The following is a 16024-nucleotide window of genomic DNA, read 5'->3' on the forward strand; positions in this document are numbered from 1 at the left end:
CAGCTTGGAGCATTTTCTCCCAAACAGAAGGACTCTCAAAAGGTACTGTGACTCTGGGGAGTTGTGTTTTTGGTTTAGCTGGTAATCCCAGTAGGGGACCGGTAATAGAGAGGGAAAGCACCCTGTGTATTAGTTAGAGCCCAGTGTGGCAAAGGTTTTGTTTACTTTTGTTTTGCTTATGCTCCTGCTGGATACCAGAGTCAGTCACTGTACACAATAAAATGGACTGTATTCACCTAAAGGACTGTCTGTATGTCTGATCTCGCTTACACTATCCAAATTCGATGCCTACCCTATGCCCCAGGTTGACAAACTTATTGAGAGGTTAGGAACAGCCAGGTTTATCACCACCCTTGATCTTACTAAAGGGTATTGGCAAATACCTCTAACCCGAGAAGCTAGGGAGAAAACCGCCTTCTCCGCCCCAGAAGGGCATTTTTAGGATAAAAGGATGCCTTTTGGGCTTCAGACTGCCCCGGCTACCTTTCAACGGGCAATGGACAAATTATTGTGCCCCCACTTTAAGTTCACATCAGTTTACTTAGATGACATTGTAATTTTCAGTACTGATTGGGAATCCCACCTGCCAAAAGTCCAAGCAGTACTAGACTCCTTTAAAAAGGTGGGTTCACTGTAAATCCAGAAAAATGTGCCATAGCGATGGAGGAAGCCCAATACTACATTGTAGGAAGGGGAATGGTAAAACCCCACTTAAACAAAGTGGAGGCAATTCGGAATTGGCCTCAACCACTAACTAAGAGACAGGTAAGGGCCTTCTTGGGCATAGTTGGCTATTACAGACTGTTTGTGCCAATTTTGCTACCTTGGCTGCTCCTTTGACAGACTTGACTAAGGGCCAGAAGTCTGTCATGATTAAGTGGAATGACAATGCAGAAGAGGTCTTTAAAGAACTTAAGTCTGCATTGTGCCAACACCCCGTTTTGGTAGCCCCCGATTTTAGTCGAGAGTTTGTAGTGCAGACTGACGCATCCGATGTTGGCCTTGGGGCTGTGTTGTCACAGAATATCAATGGGGAAGAACACACAATAGCCTTCCTCAGTAGGAAGTTGACCCCTGCTGAGAAAAAGTATGCAATAGTTGAAAGGGAGTTCCTAGCCATAAAGTGGGCCCTGGACTCCTTACGCTACTATCTTCTTGGAAGGAAATTCCGTTTGGTCTCAGAGCATGCACCCCTGACCTGGATGAGGAAACAATAGGGAGCCAGGGTGACATATTGATATAGCACTCCAAGATCTCTGTTTTACTGTAGAACACAAACCCGCAAAACTACACAAAAATTCAGATGCACTGTCCCGGGTACATTGTTTACTAACCTGTGATGCCTCCACCTCCTCTGGGTTGAGGCTGGGGGCGGGGGGGGGGGGGGGGGGATATGCACAGGAGTCCAGGGGTAAGTCCTGGATGACAGGTATATTTCCCCTTTATTCAGGTACCTTTAAGGTGCACAGCAGGGCTAATTACTGCAGCAGGAAATAAGATAGCACTGGGAGTTCAGTATGGGGGTTGGTATGTACATGTGAGGACTACACTAAAAGAGTGTGAAAACCTCTCTCCTGTTGAAGGATCAAAAAGCTGGCTACTCTAGGTGAGCTGAAACCCTGAGTGGGAAAACAAATTCATTTACTGTGTTGTTATACCTGAAGCTGCTGTTACTTTGTTCTGAAGAAAGACTGTGTTTAAGTTGTTGTTATTTCTGCTGAAGATAAAGCTTATTTGAGTGTAATCCAGTAATAAATGGACATTTATTCAACTGCTGTGGTGTGGCTTTAGTGCATGGGCGATGCTTTATCCCCTAAACATTACACAGGTTATATTTTGTAAGCATCAGGTGGCTATATAATGCTAAGTCTATAGGTAAGATTAATATTGCATGCACATATATTAAAATGTTATAATTTATCCGTTTATCATTCATTCAGCACCTGCTCCATTTGTCTGAGACGGTTGTTTTGAAAGTTGCTGTGTGGCAGATTCATCTGTCCTGAAAAAGGTAAGAGACTGTTACAATATAAGCCCTTTGAAAGAAGATACAGCATTATAACAGGACAAAATAAACTAACTCTGAAAGACTTAAGCTGTTATCAAGCACTTTATTCCTACATAAATCTGCACAAAGGCAAATTTGTTCACACAGAGGCATACGTTTTCGCATTAAGAATAATTTTACCATTACCAACTTACACTACATTCCCCCATTTTTTATTATACAAATCTGGCATTTGGGTGTAATTAAAACATGGCTAAACTCGCCAACCAAGGTGATCAACCATTGTTGGGAGCTATCAGAAAGAATGTATATTGTGGTTCGATCTGGTAACTGACAGCAGCACAGAGCATGTGCAGTAAATTAGCAGAAAAGAAGATGGGGAGCTACTGGAAGCACAGATCTCCACTGCTAAGTGGCTGTGGTCACCATAGACTAGTATAAAACCAAAAAACTTAATGTGCAACATTTCTAGCCTACTTCTTTTTCTAAGCTTTATTTATCTTTTAATGAGAACCAATCTACAACCCTCATAAGCCATGTCCAACATGTGGAAATTAGAGGGTTACTCATTTTATTGGTCTTACAGTTCATCTTTAACTAGAAGCGGTAGGTCTTGCCTGAATTATAACCCACTCTACACCAAAAAAATGAGTGTGCCTCATTTGTCATATGTATTGCTTCCATTAATAAGTCAGTAATAGACTATATGACATAACCTACTCAACAGAATGCAAGGCATGAAACACAGTGACCCAAAAATGTCCATCACAAAAGCCACATAGCAACCCCATTAATTTTGCATTACTAAGCATATGCAGTGCCCTAGTATAGCACATGAAATAATTACACAATGTACACAACGAACCTAAACCCGCACTCCCTCAGCTCTCCAATGGAAATTCACCCCTCGGTGCACACTGCTAGTGAGGGATCGGCACCCTCCTCACAGACTCCAAACCAACAAACAGCAACGGCACTCAAGAGCTACATACGGGACTTGCCCTTAAAAAATCCTTTATTGCGGAAATGCAACGTTTCGAGGCTGAGACAGCCCCTTTGTCAAGCATTACACAATTATTATTAATTACACAATGCCATTAAAGCACATATTAAAGGGCCACAAGTTGGGCATCTCCAGTTCATCAGTAAAAGTGCACTGTACAGTCAGTATAGCCTTTACTTGACCAATATGCCCAAATAAACCAAACCTATGATTATTTTATTGGTAAGACAGGTGGATGTGCATCCCAAAGTGGAATGCTGATGTCATGGAAGAGCACTGGTGCACTACATTCAAAATTTTACGAGATACTTCACCCTTGCAGACCTTCTTAATGTCTCCAGACATGTAAATATCTTGACATAAATGTCAATTTCTTGTATCCACCAAAATAAATCACTTCAAATATCCAAATGCCTGTACAAAACATCCAGAAATCTAATCTGCGATTGTCTTACTGACACTGAAACAAGCATGCACATTCTTGCTGGTACAATGTAACTAAACAATGATGATGATTTTTAGGAGACTGATCAAATTATCATATTTACCATTTTATCCCCAATTCCAAACAGATTGCAAGATAAAAGTATCAGATAACCAAACTGTCAGATGCACTGTAACTGACATAGCTTGTATTTTGGGGGTAAAATGGAATTGTGTTAAGGGTAACTGCAACTGTAAATGTGTATTTCTCAACCCTAGGCAGGTGGCAGTTTAGAAGAACATATTGTAATTCTGATGCTTTGAAGTAAGGTAATTTGTAGTGCCTCACTCTCGCTGTTGTCTGCCCCAGTGGAAAACAGAGCACAGAGCCACCAAGATGTTAGCAAGCAGATCTATTTTTAAAGCTGATGTCTGGCAGGAGGAGGTTATGTTGACTGTGATAAGAATGTTCATCATGTTGTTTTTCATTCCCTGAACCTTATTTCAATGCCACACAATCACTTCACATTATGGCAACTTGTTCAGGATGAAGATACAATAACACACAGGTAATGGTGAACTCTTAAGGAAAATAACACTAAAATGTGAGCTAGTAAAAGGGGTGCAATGACATTCAACCAAACAGCTAATATGAATATTAAAGTAATTATACCCCCAATCAATGTACAGCTATATAAAAATATATTGCATAAACAAGCTCATATGTAAAACCCTGCTGTAAATAAACCATTTTCATAAAAATATAGGATTCAAAAAATCATAGGATTGACAGTGCACACAAACAAGCCAAGGCACACATACATGCTAGGCCCCATCAGCCACTTAATGGACAGAGTTCTGTCTTTTGCTTCCACACTACTTCCTGTTACAGTTAGCACTGCATTATTTCTGGTCATGCACACAGCCCATCACTAAATGGTGGATCAAGGGAAAGGATGTAAATATTTACTGATATATATATATATATATATATAGTCTTGTAAAGAATCGGCACTCACCAGTATCGGGGCAAAGGCTGGGTGCTGACAAAAATAATGCATCAAACTCAACAGTAGAAAGCACTCACAGCTATAGCATCAATCAGGTCAGTGATTTATTTCAGCATACCATCTACGCGTTTCGATCACCACAGGATCGTCATCATCCTGATGACGATCCTGGGGTGATCGAAACGCGTAGATGGAATGCTGAAATATAAATATATATATATATTCCAGTTTGGCAAGATTCTTTAATAGGTCACTTAAAGGAGAATTATATCCCCCGGGCTATAAAAGCCCCCTTAAAGGGGAAGGAAAGGCCAAGTCACTTGGGGGTGCTAAAATGTCGTACCCCGGGCTGGTGCCCCTGTTAGGAGAAAACCGCACCAGGCCGGGGCACCTGCAGTGATGCGCTTCCCCCTTCCGCCCTTGTTTCGTTGCGACTCCGAGTCCGGCGCATGCGCAGTAGAGTGAAAAACCCATACAGGGGCACCAGCCGGGGTAGAAGGTAAGCGATTCAAGTCACTTGGGGGTGCCTAACATTTTGGCACCCCCAAGTGACTTAGCTTTTCCTTTAACAAGCACTGCCTAGGCTTTTATAGCCTGGGGGGGGGGGAATAGTTTTCCTTTAACATAAAATAAACTATCTGTTGGTTAAGTATTCATTCTGTGGTTTTAGTTTTCTTTTAAAGGATAATGAAAATGTATGTAAAATATTTTAGCCATTACTAACCCAGTCTGAGCTGCAGCATGTTCCATTTCCCTATTTTAGAACAAGCAGTGTTCTCCATAGTAATGAGTCAGCTATTTCAGCAATGAAGATATGTCCTTTGCCCAGTGCCTACAAAGAGCCATGCAGTGCCACCACTCTTTGTGCATCAGGCAGTATACAAATGCAAGAGTATTTTGGATGTTTTGTCACCTGCACTATTGTGCGGGTGACAAAATTACATTTCCCTAAGAAAATGATTCTCAGCTGAAGGACACAAGTCACCAATTATACCTTGTCTTGGCTATTTCGGTAATTTTTTGTTCCAGTTCTGTTCTTCTTTGTCTCTCCTTTTCTAACTCTTGCTTTAATGTTTCTATGTTTGTCTCTTCCCTTAGCTTCCTCAGCTCTTCCTCTATGAAAGAAATGGAAAAAAAAACTTAATACAAATACCATACATTTTGGTGTGCATATTCAAATAAAACATGGTGCAATCTCTAAGGCAGGTAAGGGGAAATTACTGCTCATGTGTAACTGCCTTACACTCCCCCACTACCAAAATAAAAGCTAAATGCTGAATTTAGGAGATATAGTTCAACATGATCATAATGACTGCAAGTTACCAGGATCTATACCACATGAATGCGCTAGGTTTTACAGCAAAGTTACAACTCCTACAACAACACTTCTTTTTGATGGTATTTTCTAAATCCACAGCTTAAACAAAAAGTAGCAGGCTTTGTCTCTGGTTTGCATATAAGGATGAGCAATTTACATAAGGGGTTAACTGAGAAAGGTAAATTGATAAACCACCTTCTACTTAATAGCAACTATAAACAGATACTTCTGCTTCCAGCAACAATTGCATTTGTATGTAATGCCCATATACAGCCAAACCACACAGCATCACAAGAGCCAGTTTAACACTGCATTCAATTTGCAATCTGGGTGGAAATTCAGTTTATGCACTTCGCTTCACTGAGACCAACAAGGACAGGATTTGAGGTATAAAAACACCGATTGTTTTTCCACTCATTCTATTGCTATTTGGCCATTGGTGTGGATGGCCAAATTAACGTATATGCATGTTTGACCTATGCTTTTGTCACAGTTAACCACAGAAATGAACAGCTAACCAATAAATGCTACCTGCTGATTGGTTGCTATGGGTTACTACAGCTCTAGACCTTCAAAAATTACATTTAACAATACCTCAACAAATCAAATATACTTCTAATTCAACTACCAAATTTACAATTTCAATTACAAGGTAAGCACAAGCTAGCAGCAAGTTTTAGGTATGTTATTTGGCAGGAAAAGGACTAGAAAAAAAACAGGCAATTTTAAACCACATTAAATAGCAAGGCTTTGAGTAAAACATTGCACCAAATATAAAGCAATAATAAAAATATAGCTGCAGACACAGAGGAAAGCAGGCATAACTTGTGACTAGGAATTGGTTTAGTACATTTATCTGTAGACAGTACATCCACTGTGCTTCTAACACTGTTTCACCTGCATTAAAAAAAAACATCTGCTGAATCTGCCACAATCATTTGAAATGAGGTAAGACAAGTATATGCAAAGAGGACATAAGAAAAAGTAAAAAAAAAAATAGCCTGCACAACTGAGAACTGTACCAGACATTTCTAATCTGCATAATAATCTTATTTGCACGTTTTATTCTACTTACGAAGAAAGTGTTTTTCCAGCAAGGCGATTTCTAGATGCCCTTTAACCTCATTCAGTCGATCAGACTCTGTCCTGCTGTATTCTGCCACTCCAGAAGCCATGACGATGGTCCCTGAACCAGCCTGAAGACAAATTGAAACAGTGTGCAATGTTAAAGGACAAAGAACACTAAAAACAAAAATTATTACACCGATGATTTCTTCAGCCACCTCTTTTTTTTACCGTCTAATAAAAGCCTTGCCATTTCTGTTGTGTTGGTTAAGCCTTTGGAGATTTGGATATTTTCAAGAACTGCCTCAAAAAGCCGTACCATAAAAACAGGTAATTCCAAATACAATTATCACACTTTCTAGAAACGGTGCTATGGAGACCTAGCCATAGATGTGTGTATATAGGAACAAGGCAGAGCAAGAATATATAATTTCCTCTTTTAACAAATCCTATTTTTCAGAACACATGAAAATTATCTACTAGCAAAAGCTAAAGCACAGACACAGACCTGAAAATTAAAATAACTTTACCTGATTTCTTGGTGTTGGTAGTTAAAGCAAAAGTCTGAATGAGCAGAACGGTAACATTTTGCATATGCTTCAGAAGAGACATAAAGCCTTTTACATGCATTGGAATCTCAGGGAAATAGTTCTGCTGCAGAAAGGCAGATATACTGTCAGTTATCCTGCTACCGTATAAGAAATTTCAACGTCACTGAAGTCTTCATCATAGGGAGGGGTCCAAGTGAAAAACGCTGCAGGGCTACAGAAATCACTCCTGGCCTAATTAAGTCTCATTCATACCTTCACTGCTCATACAAATTGAATGGGATCTCTGCTGCAAAAATGAGCAACTGCTTTGACGCTAGACATAACAAACCTGTCCCTCCAGAAGATGAACAACAAATCCCAGCATCCTCTGGAAGCTGAATAGCCAAATAGTCACCAACCCTCACATAAGAGTGCTGCATTTACTGAATGCATATCATAACAAACTCACTTTTATAAAGCAAACAATTAACATTTTAGAAGTATATTGATCTGCTCCACACTTTTAAATTGTGGTTTGTTATTTTTGCAATAGTGCATTCCTCCCACTTGCACATAAAGGATTTGAAACAATTGAGTGGTTAAAAAAATCAGCTGTTCGTCTCTGTGGAAGTTTAATCTATGACTTTAAGTTAAAAATTGTGCACACAAGGTAATATAGTCTTGAGTTATACAACAAAGGTCTTTTAAAACTGAGGCTACTCCATAATTTGTCCTTGCAAGTTACATCATTAAATTAAAAAGGGCCTGTCACTCAGGTACCCAATTTTTTTTATTATAACATCCATACCTGCTTTAAAGGTGTTCAGAAAGCTCAGCTGTCAATCAAATAGCTTTTCCTGCCTCAGGCATAGAGGAGGGACAGGCAGTTACTTTGACTTTCCATTCTGCAATTCCTAAATTCCTAAATTTCTCCTCTAGCTATCTACAATTTCTTAGATCTTCCTACTGTGTCTCTTATCACATCTCTTGTATATGTGAATATATAAGTGAATGTATAAGTGTATATTTATATTCTGTATATTTATTCTATTTTTTTATTAAAATGATTGTCCATGCTCCATAAGATCTACTCATTTGGGGACTATGGAGACCTGCTAGAGGGAACTGCTATACTTTTAAGTGCAGATCAACAAAGCTGGGCAAGGGCACAAATTCTCTTCTTGTAGCCTGAAAGAAAAAACGCAGGTTGAGAGCAGCGGAGCCAATACTCTGTGTGCCCTAGCCCTATGTGTTAGTGGTGTTGCTCAGGCTTGCACAGGACCCGTGAATCATCACTACAACGATTAAGTCTATAATTTAGCATCTACAAATAAAGTTAAGCAGTATATGCTCATGGTCAAGCCCAGGTCCTGGGAGGGGTAAAATGAAACAATTGAGGCCACTGTACGATTTGGTGGAAGTTATTCTTAAAGATAATTTGCAGTTTAAAGATGTTTGTTTGGCTGTTTATATACTGCCTTGCTGGTTATAACTTCTTAGAATACTGCCTCGTGTGGCAGATTCTCAGCCTGCGGATAAAAGGAGGACAAGAGTCTGCCCTTACGCTTTTAGAAGCTTTTTGATATGCTTGTACCCAGAGCCATTGCATCGGCTCGGATGCAGAGTGGATTTCAGCAAACACTGTTATAAGTTGGAATAACAGACAGCTATACTTTTTTGCTTTACAAAAAAAAAAAAAAGAGAGAGAAAAAGGGGACACTGTCTCTAAAAAGAGAAAATATACTCCTTTTTGACATGAGCTCATTCAGCTGGGCTTATGTAGAAATGGTGGGTAAACATCTGAACTTTTAGATATAATTAGAAATGCATTCTAATTATTTTTTCTACACAGACATACCTGATTCTACAGTAAGGAAACCATGATAACTCTCTCTTTTTAGTCTCAACGAAGAATTGGCGTATGTTGGTGGATCCCGGCTGCATGTGCCTGCACCTGGATGGATTCAATGCTTCCGGGTGCAGGCATAACTAGAAGGTTTTAGAAGTGTAGAGGCTTTTCCGCAGGCTGACAATTCGCCCCATGTGCCATTACCTAGGGGATGTTGGAAGTTGCTCCAACAAGTTCAATGTTTTTTTCAGTCTGTATAATCAGGTATGTTTGCAGATGCATTTATATTTATTTGTGGAAGTTTAGATTTCTCCATAAACCCAGCTGAAAGAGCTCATATGTTTCCTTTAAGCAATACTAAAGCTCAGAATCTGCAAAAACTAAAGATGACCCCATTAAAGGGGTAGCTCCATTTTTAAGTTAAATTTAATTAGGTTATAAAATGTCCTATTACTAGCCAATTTTCACTAGTTTTCATTTCTAATTGTTTTTCCACAAATAAGCATTTTCCGGTCAACATAGTTATGTTTCCCACACCTTTACAAATATATTTACAAGTAGAATAAATATAGCTGTTTGAGAATGTTCACTGGTTATTACAAGTTTATGACAGACATTGATTCCAATTTTGTACATCTTATATTATTTCTTACATGATTTGCTGTTTTACACAGAAAAAAGAAAAAGAAAATGGAAGAAAAACAAATAAATCAATAAAAACAAACCTAAAAATTAATAAAAAATGTGAACAAAAGTAAAGAAAAGTTACAACAAACTGTTACTTCTCTAGATGCCAGAGCACCTTTGTAAGGGCAAACACACACAGAGTTACTACAGTCTTACTGGAAATGGGCTGCAAAGTATTATTTTGCTGGTACCTAACCCCAGCCCGAATAGCTTTGTAACTACTTATTGGCAGCTACTTGTCACAGATACAAAACGCCCAAAAATACCCTGCCATTGACAATGAGACTTGCTTCAGCTAAAACACATGTAGAGATAATTATGAGCATTGTCTATTTTTGTAGCAGTGACAAGTAAAAGTGGCCATACACATTACAATATTGATCTTTCCTGCAACCTCATTTCGTATGATAATACTGGTCGCTAAAACACTTCCACTCAGTGCCAGGATACATTTTTGCTATTGGGGCTGGGGTTGGGTACCAGTGAGATAAGACCTTGCAGCCCACTTCCAATAAGATTGTATTTATGGAGCCCTTTTCTAAGATTATCTCATATATGTGACTATTCTTTTTCTGATATCTTTCTGCCTAGATCAGTTTTCCAGGATTTTATGTAGCCAACATCTGTTATGCATTCATGTAGTTTATAAACACGTACTTTGCTTTTTTCCCTAATTTTTGAATGATTTGGTCTTTTTTTTTTTGTAAATAGTTGCATATCTGCATCCCTCACAGCACAGTATCTTTTCAAATTTGGCATGTGATCCCCCAAGTTTGCAAAAGCCCACAAAGGCCCAATTAAAAATAAAGATTTTTTTAAAAAGCCAATAATATATTGGATTACTATTTGGTAAAAAAACTCACAGGGTCCTTCAGCTCCTCAGTATCTTTTAGTGATGTTCGAGGTATTTTCACGGGGTTTTCATCTCCACATTCTGTGTCGGAAGCATTTGGAGACTCTGCTAAATCAAGAAACTCGTCTCGCTTCTGACCTCTGAACCTTATCTTGTCCAGCCTTTTTAGCATGTTAAGCAGCACACCTTTGTGTTTTACTTTAACATGACTGATTTCCCTGCAAGGTGTAGAAAAGAGGTATATTTAGAAACCTATCAAACAATACATGTGCAGCAAAATACAATGCTCCATACCATGTAACAGGGCTGCAAACTTGATTCCTTAAATAACACCTTATTCCAAAATTAGGGCAAATCTTCCAGTATTCCTGATGATTCCTGATATGTTAATGGAAAACAGAACAGTTACCAAAGTGCCTAAACTAAAGGCAAATGTAGCTGCATCATAAATAACCTCCTTATAGCAGTGACTTAATTTTAAAGAGAAATCTCACACCAACATATAGATAATGTTTCAACAGAAAAATATGTATAATAGGTTTACTAGATTACATCAGGAACACCTCTATGCATGCTGTAGGATTGGACTGATCTGGTAATCAGAATCTCTACTACAGTTGATTTAGTGTTACTTTTCCTTTAAAGGAACAGTAACACCAAAAATGAAAGTGTATTAAAGTATTTAAAATATAATGCACTGTTACCCTGCACAGGTAAAGTTGTGTATTTGCTAAAGTAACAGTACTATAGCTTATATAAATAAGCTGCTGTGTAGCCATGGGGGCAGCCATTCAACCTGGAAAAAAGGAGAAAAGGCACAGGTTACATAGCAGATAACAGATAAGCTCTGTAGAATATAATGGGGCTTTATCTGTTATCTGTTATGTGCCTGTGCCTTTTTTCCTTTGAATGGCTGCCCCCATGGCTACACAGCAGCCTTGTTTATATAAACTATAGTAGTCTTTCTGAGGCAAACACACAAGCTGTACCAGCACAGGGCAACAGTACCTAATATCGTAATTATTTTTATACAATTTCATTTTTTGGTGTTACTGTTCCTTTAAACAAGTTGCTGTGTAGCCATGGGGATAGCAATTCAAGCTGGAAAAAGAAGAAAAGGCACAGGTTACATAGCACATAATAGATAAGCTGTGTAGATTCTCATTGTACTCTACAAATCTTATCTGTTATGCAACCTGAGCTTTTTCTCCTTTTTTCAGTTTGAATAGCTGACCCCATGGCTACACAGCAGTATGAATTATATGTATGAATTGCTTTGATACACTTTTTTTTGTGGTGTTACTGTTCCTTTAAAGGAACAGTAACACCAAAAAATGAAACAGCTTTAAAGTAATAAAAATATAATGCACTGTTGCCCTGCACTGGTAAAACTGGTGTGTTTGCTACAGTAACACTAATATAATTTATATAATAAGCTGCTGTGTAGCCACGGGGGCAGCCATTCAAGCTGGAAAAAAGGAGAAAAGGCACAGGTTACATAGCAAATAACAGATAAGCTCTGTAGAATACAATAGTGTTTTATCTGTTATCTGCTATGTGCCTGTGCCTTTTCTCCTTTGAATGGCTGCCTCCATGGCTACATAGCAGCTTATTTATATAAATTATAGTAGACTTTCTGAAGTAAACACACAACTTTTACCAGAGCAGGGCAGCAGCACATTATATTTTAGTTACTTTTATACACTTTCATTTTTTGGTGTTACTGTTCCTTTAATGGGTCAGAATACCTTCACAAAGTTCAGTTGCTTTTTATATTTACATGTAATATTCTTCCCTTTCCTACAAGCTCTGCAAACTAGGCTGCTATCCTTCTAAACTGTTATTTGATACATCAATTGATACATTAGTTTCTGCCATATTTTTGATGTTGCTGCAAAACATATCAAATTATATAGAAGGTAGATTATCTGGCATACTTAGCTGCTAAAAGAAACATGAGCGGGGGTAAAAAGTAAAACATTCATTTTTGAAACTTATATTTAAGAAAAACTGTAAATAATAAAAAATAGCATGCAATCGATCAAGTCATATTTTTTACCTGAGGGTTAACTTCCCTTTTAAAAACCGTTATAGTTCTTAAACAGTTACTGACAGTCATTTTGAGAAATTGTTAATGTTTACTTTAAGATACATTATTATGTGAAAGAAAACTAACATTGTGGCTCCTATTAGGGTAATGTCATAGCATACCGTAAGGGCCTTTCTTGAACAAAGGGCTAGAATCAAACTTACTGCAGCTACGGTCACATTCTAGCAACATAATCAAAAGCAATTCGATTGGCATACTAACTATGTTTCCACAGTACAGGGAAAAAGGTCCTTGCAAGCTGACTCCTTTATAGTAAAATGAACTGTTAAGTCATGTTTTTTTTACAGTCACAACAAATCACTAAGTCTACAAAAGTACTATGAGTTTATCTTAGGTAATCCAACACTGTCAGCAGTTGAGTGATGTAGTACTTAATGCAAGGACCAGCTGTGAGATATGTACTTTCAATTAGAATTTATTGAACCGAAAATCTAAAATTCTCACTTTCAGCAGTAATAAAAAATTGATAAATTACTTACCAAACTGATAACTTTATTATAAATTTAAGGGGCAGCATACACATAAATTAAACTTTGTCCAACATAAGCACAACAAATAGGTCTTGTGTTGAAAAATACACCTTTTACTTCTGTAAGTTTGTTAAAATATAAATGATGAGCCGTCCATGTCTCAGGCTAAAGCTGGCCACGCAAGTACCGATACTATTATAGGAAACCTTGTTTCATACAATATTCGGTGCGTGTATGGCGGAGCGACGTAATAACTGGTGTCGCAAAAGTTTCGGATATCTGTTGTCTTGCCGGGACAAAATATTCTGATCGGCCGCTGTTGAAGGTGCCCAAGCAAAATCTGCGTTTACAGCTGAATTGGCAGGTAGAGGTAGAATCCCTATTGTTTCTACCTCCATATTAGATAAAGACAAAGTGCTCAGAAATAACCCCGGTGATATTGTTGTTTAAAAGTAGTAAGCTTTTTCTGTAATGCTCAACCACAGGCATGAACAGAAGTGGCGGCTAGGGTAACTTGTAGGAGAGTAATTTATCAAAGTGCTCAGAAATAACCCCGTGATATTGTTGTGCGCTCAGAAATAACCCTGGTGATATTGTGGTTTGCTCAGAAATAACCCCAGTCATATCGTTGTTTGAAAGTAGTGAGCTTTTTCTGTAATGCTAAACAACAGGCATGAACAGAAGTGGAGGGTAACTTGTAGGAGTGTAATTTATCCTGCTCTCAGAAGTTTATTTTGAAGAAATGCATGCCTTCTGTAATATAATGTGCTTTGTCCAGTATGCCATAACATTTTGGGCAAAGTTGGTGTGGAGATATGATGGTTTTGTGAGGACAGAAGGGATAGTGAAGATGGCCAATATGTAAGATGTTTATAAATTAGCATTGGGTAAATTAGATCTTGGTAGTAACTTAGCCAGTTCAAAAGACTGACAGAAATTGGGCAGCAGCATTTTAAATGGACTGAAGAGAGAACAGAAAATAAATAGGGAGTCTGATTAGTAGCTAAATGTTGTGAATGACACAGCAAGTATTTAAATTAAGTAAATGGAGAATTGGGTTATTTATTCCTAATGGTTTATTTAAAGATTAGTATAAAGGCTTCACAAATACCGTCTGTAACATTCCATTCTGCATTACAGAAACTTCTCAAATCCACATGAACTTTGGTACATTTTCACTGAAGGACATTGTGAAACAGGAAAAAGAAGAAATAGGGCCATTTCTCACGAAATACTAACAAAGGGGAGATCTTAACAATAACAATTGCCATTTCCCTTAGAAAATGCTTCTAAGTAACGAGAAATATGTGTGATGTCTGCAAAACATGTTGTTTTTTTCCAAATGTTCTGCAGAACAATAATCTTGGATTCTAGCATTAGCTTTTCATACATCAAACGAAACACTTAAACACTTATCTATCGACCAAGATTTACTAGCCCATATAGGTTTTCTGTTATGCAGCACACTTGAGAAAAGTAACAAAAAGTTTAACTGGCAGCAGCAGCAGCTCATTTCAGTTAAGCAAATGTGTAGCTTTAAAGGAACAGTAACACCAAAAAATGAAAGAACTTTAAAGTAATAAAAATATAATGCACTGTTGCCCTACACTGGTAAAACTGGTGTGTAACCCTACTATAATTGATATAATAAGCTGCTGTGTAGCCACGGGGGCAGCCATTCAAGCTGGAAAAAAGGAGAAAAGGCACAGGTTACATAGCAGATAACAGAGAAGTTCTGTAGAATACAATAGTGTTTTATCTGTTATCTGCTATGTGCCTGTGCCTTTTCTCCTTTGAATGGCTGCCTCCATGGCTACATAGCAGCTTATTTATATAAATTATAGTAGACTTTCTGAAGTAAACACACAACTTTTACCAGTGCAGGGCAGCAGCATATTATATTTTAGTTACTTTTATACACTTTCATTTTTTGGTGTTACTGTTCCTTTAAGGCAGGTTTCTGCAGCCAAGTAGCTCTTCAGTTGTTGAATTTCCACTTCTAAGACATTTTTTCCATGCATGATACTTTTTTCTGGGGAGAACATTGGGTGAGTAAATATGGGTAGAAATGGAAGAATCTTAATTTTTTTTTTTTTTTTAATGGAAAAAAGCTTAAAGGACACGTCAACCCCAAAAATAATGTTTTGCATAATAAAAGAAAACATAATTCTAAGCAATTTTCCAATATAAAATAATTAAAAAAATTGTAGCACTTTAAAAGTTATGTGTACATTGCTATTGAAAGCAGCATTTGCTGAACTTCTATTGGTTACATTTTAAACAATGTTGCAAATGTCAGTCTCTTCCAGCAAGTCAAGTCTGTCAATCTGCTGCTTTGTGTTACATTGTTTCAACAGTCAGAGCCACCAGGGCAGAGAATAGAAAAGGACAGGCAAAGACTGCTGCTTTTAATAGCAATTATATATACAAATAACTTTTAAAGTGCTACAATTTTTTACAAATTTAATAAAAATATTGTAAAGCTGCTTAGAATTGTGTTTTCTTTTAATAGGCAAAAATAAAGGCTTTCTAAGCTCTTAGTTAGTCAGTGACTTTAGGGGGGTCACATGGGACTTAACTGTCAGTTAGTTTGTGAGCATGCAGGTCAGATTCAAATGCAAACTAACTGAGCAGTTATATTCTGCACATTTGCAAGTTCCAAACACAAAATAAGGTACATACCAAAAAATCAAATACC

General features: G+C 37.8%; 1 protein-coding gene across 4 annotated transcripts in view; it reads right to left on the bottom strand.

The window, feature by feature from the left end:
• The window catches only part of gramd4 (GRAM domain containing 4), a 74185-nt gene that overhangs the window by 37274 nt on the left and 20887 nt on the right, over positions 1-16024 (bottom strand). For 3 of the 4 annotated variants that reach the window (XM_031898999.1, XM_031898998.1, XM_031899000.1), the window contains exons 2-5: positions 10757-10964; positions 6838-6958; positions 5439-5559; positions 1944-2002 (exon numbers count right to left, since the gene is read on the bottom strand). In XM_031898999.1, coding sequence (XP_031754859.1) covers positions 1944-2002; positions 5439-5559; positions 6838-6958; positions 10757-10918 — 463 coding nt within the window. In that variant the 5' untranslated portion in view covers positions 10919-10964. Of the gene's footprint in view, positions 1-1943; positions 2003-5438; positions 5560-6837; positions 6959-10756; positions 10965-11040; positions 11125-16024 lie in introns of all 4 variants that reach the window. The other variant, XM_002932190.5, reaches the window with a different exon arrangement.

Source organism: Xenopus tropicalis, chromosome 3 (genome assembly GCF_000004195.4).
Source record: "Xenopus tropicalis strain Nigerian chromosome 3, UCB_Xtro_10.0, whole genome shotgun sequence".
NCBI classification, from domain to species: domain Eukaryota; kingdom Metazoa; phylum Chordata; class Amphibia; order Anura; family Pipidae; genus Xenopus; species Xenopus tropicalis.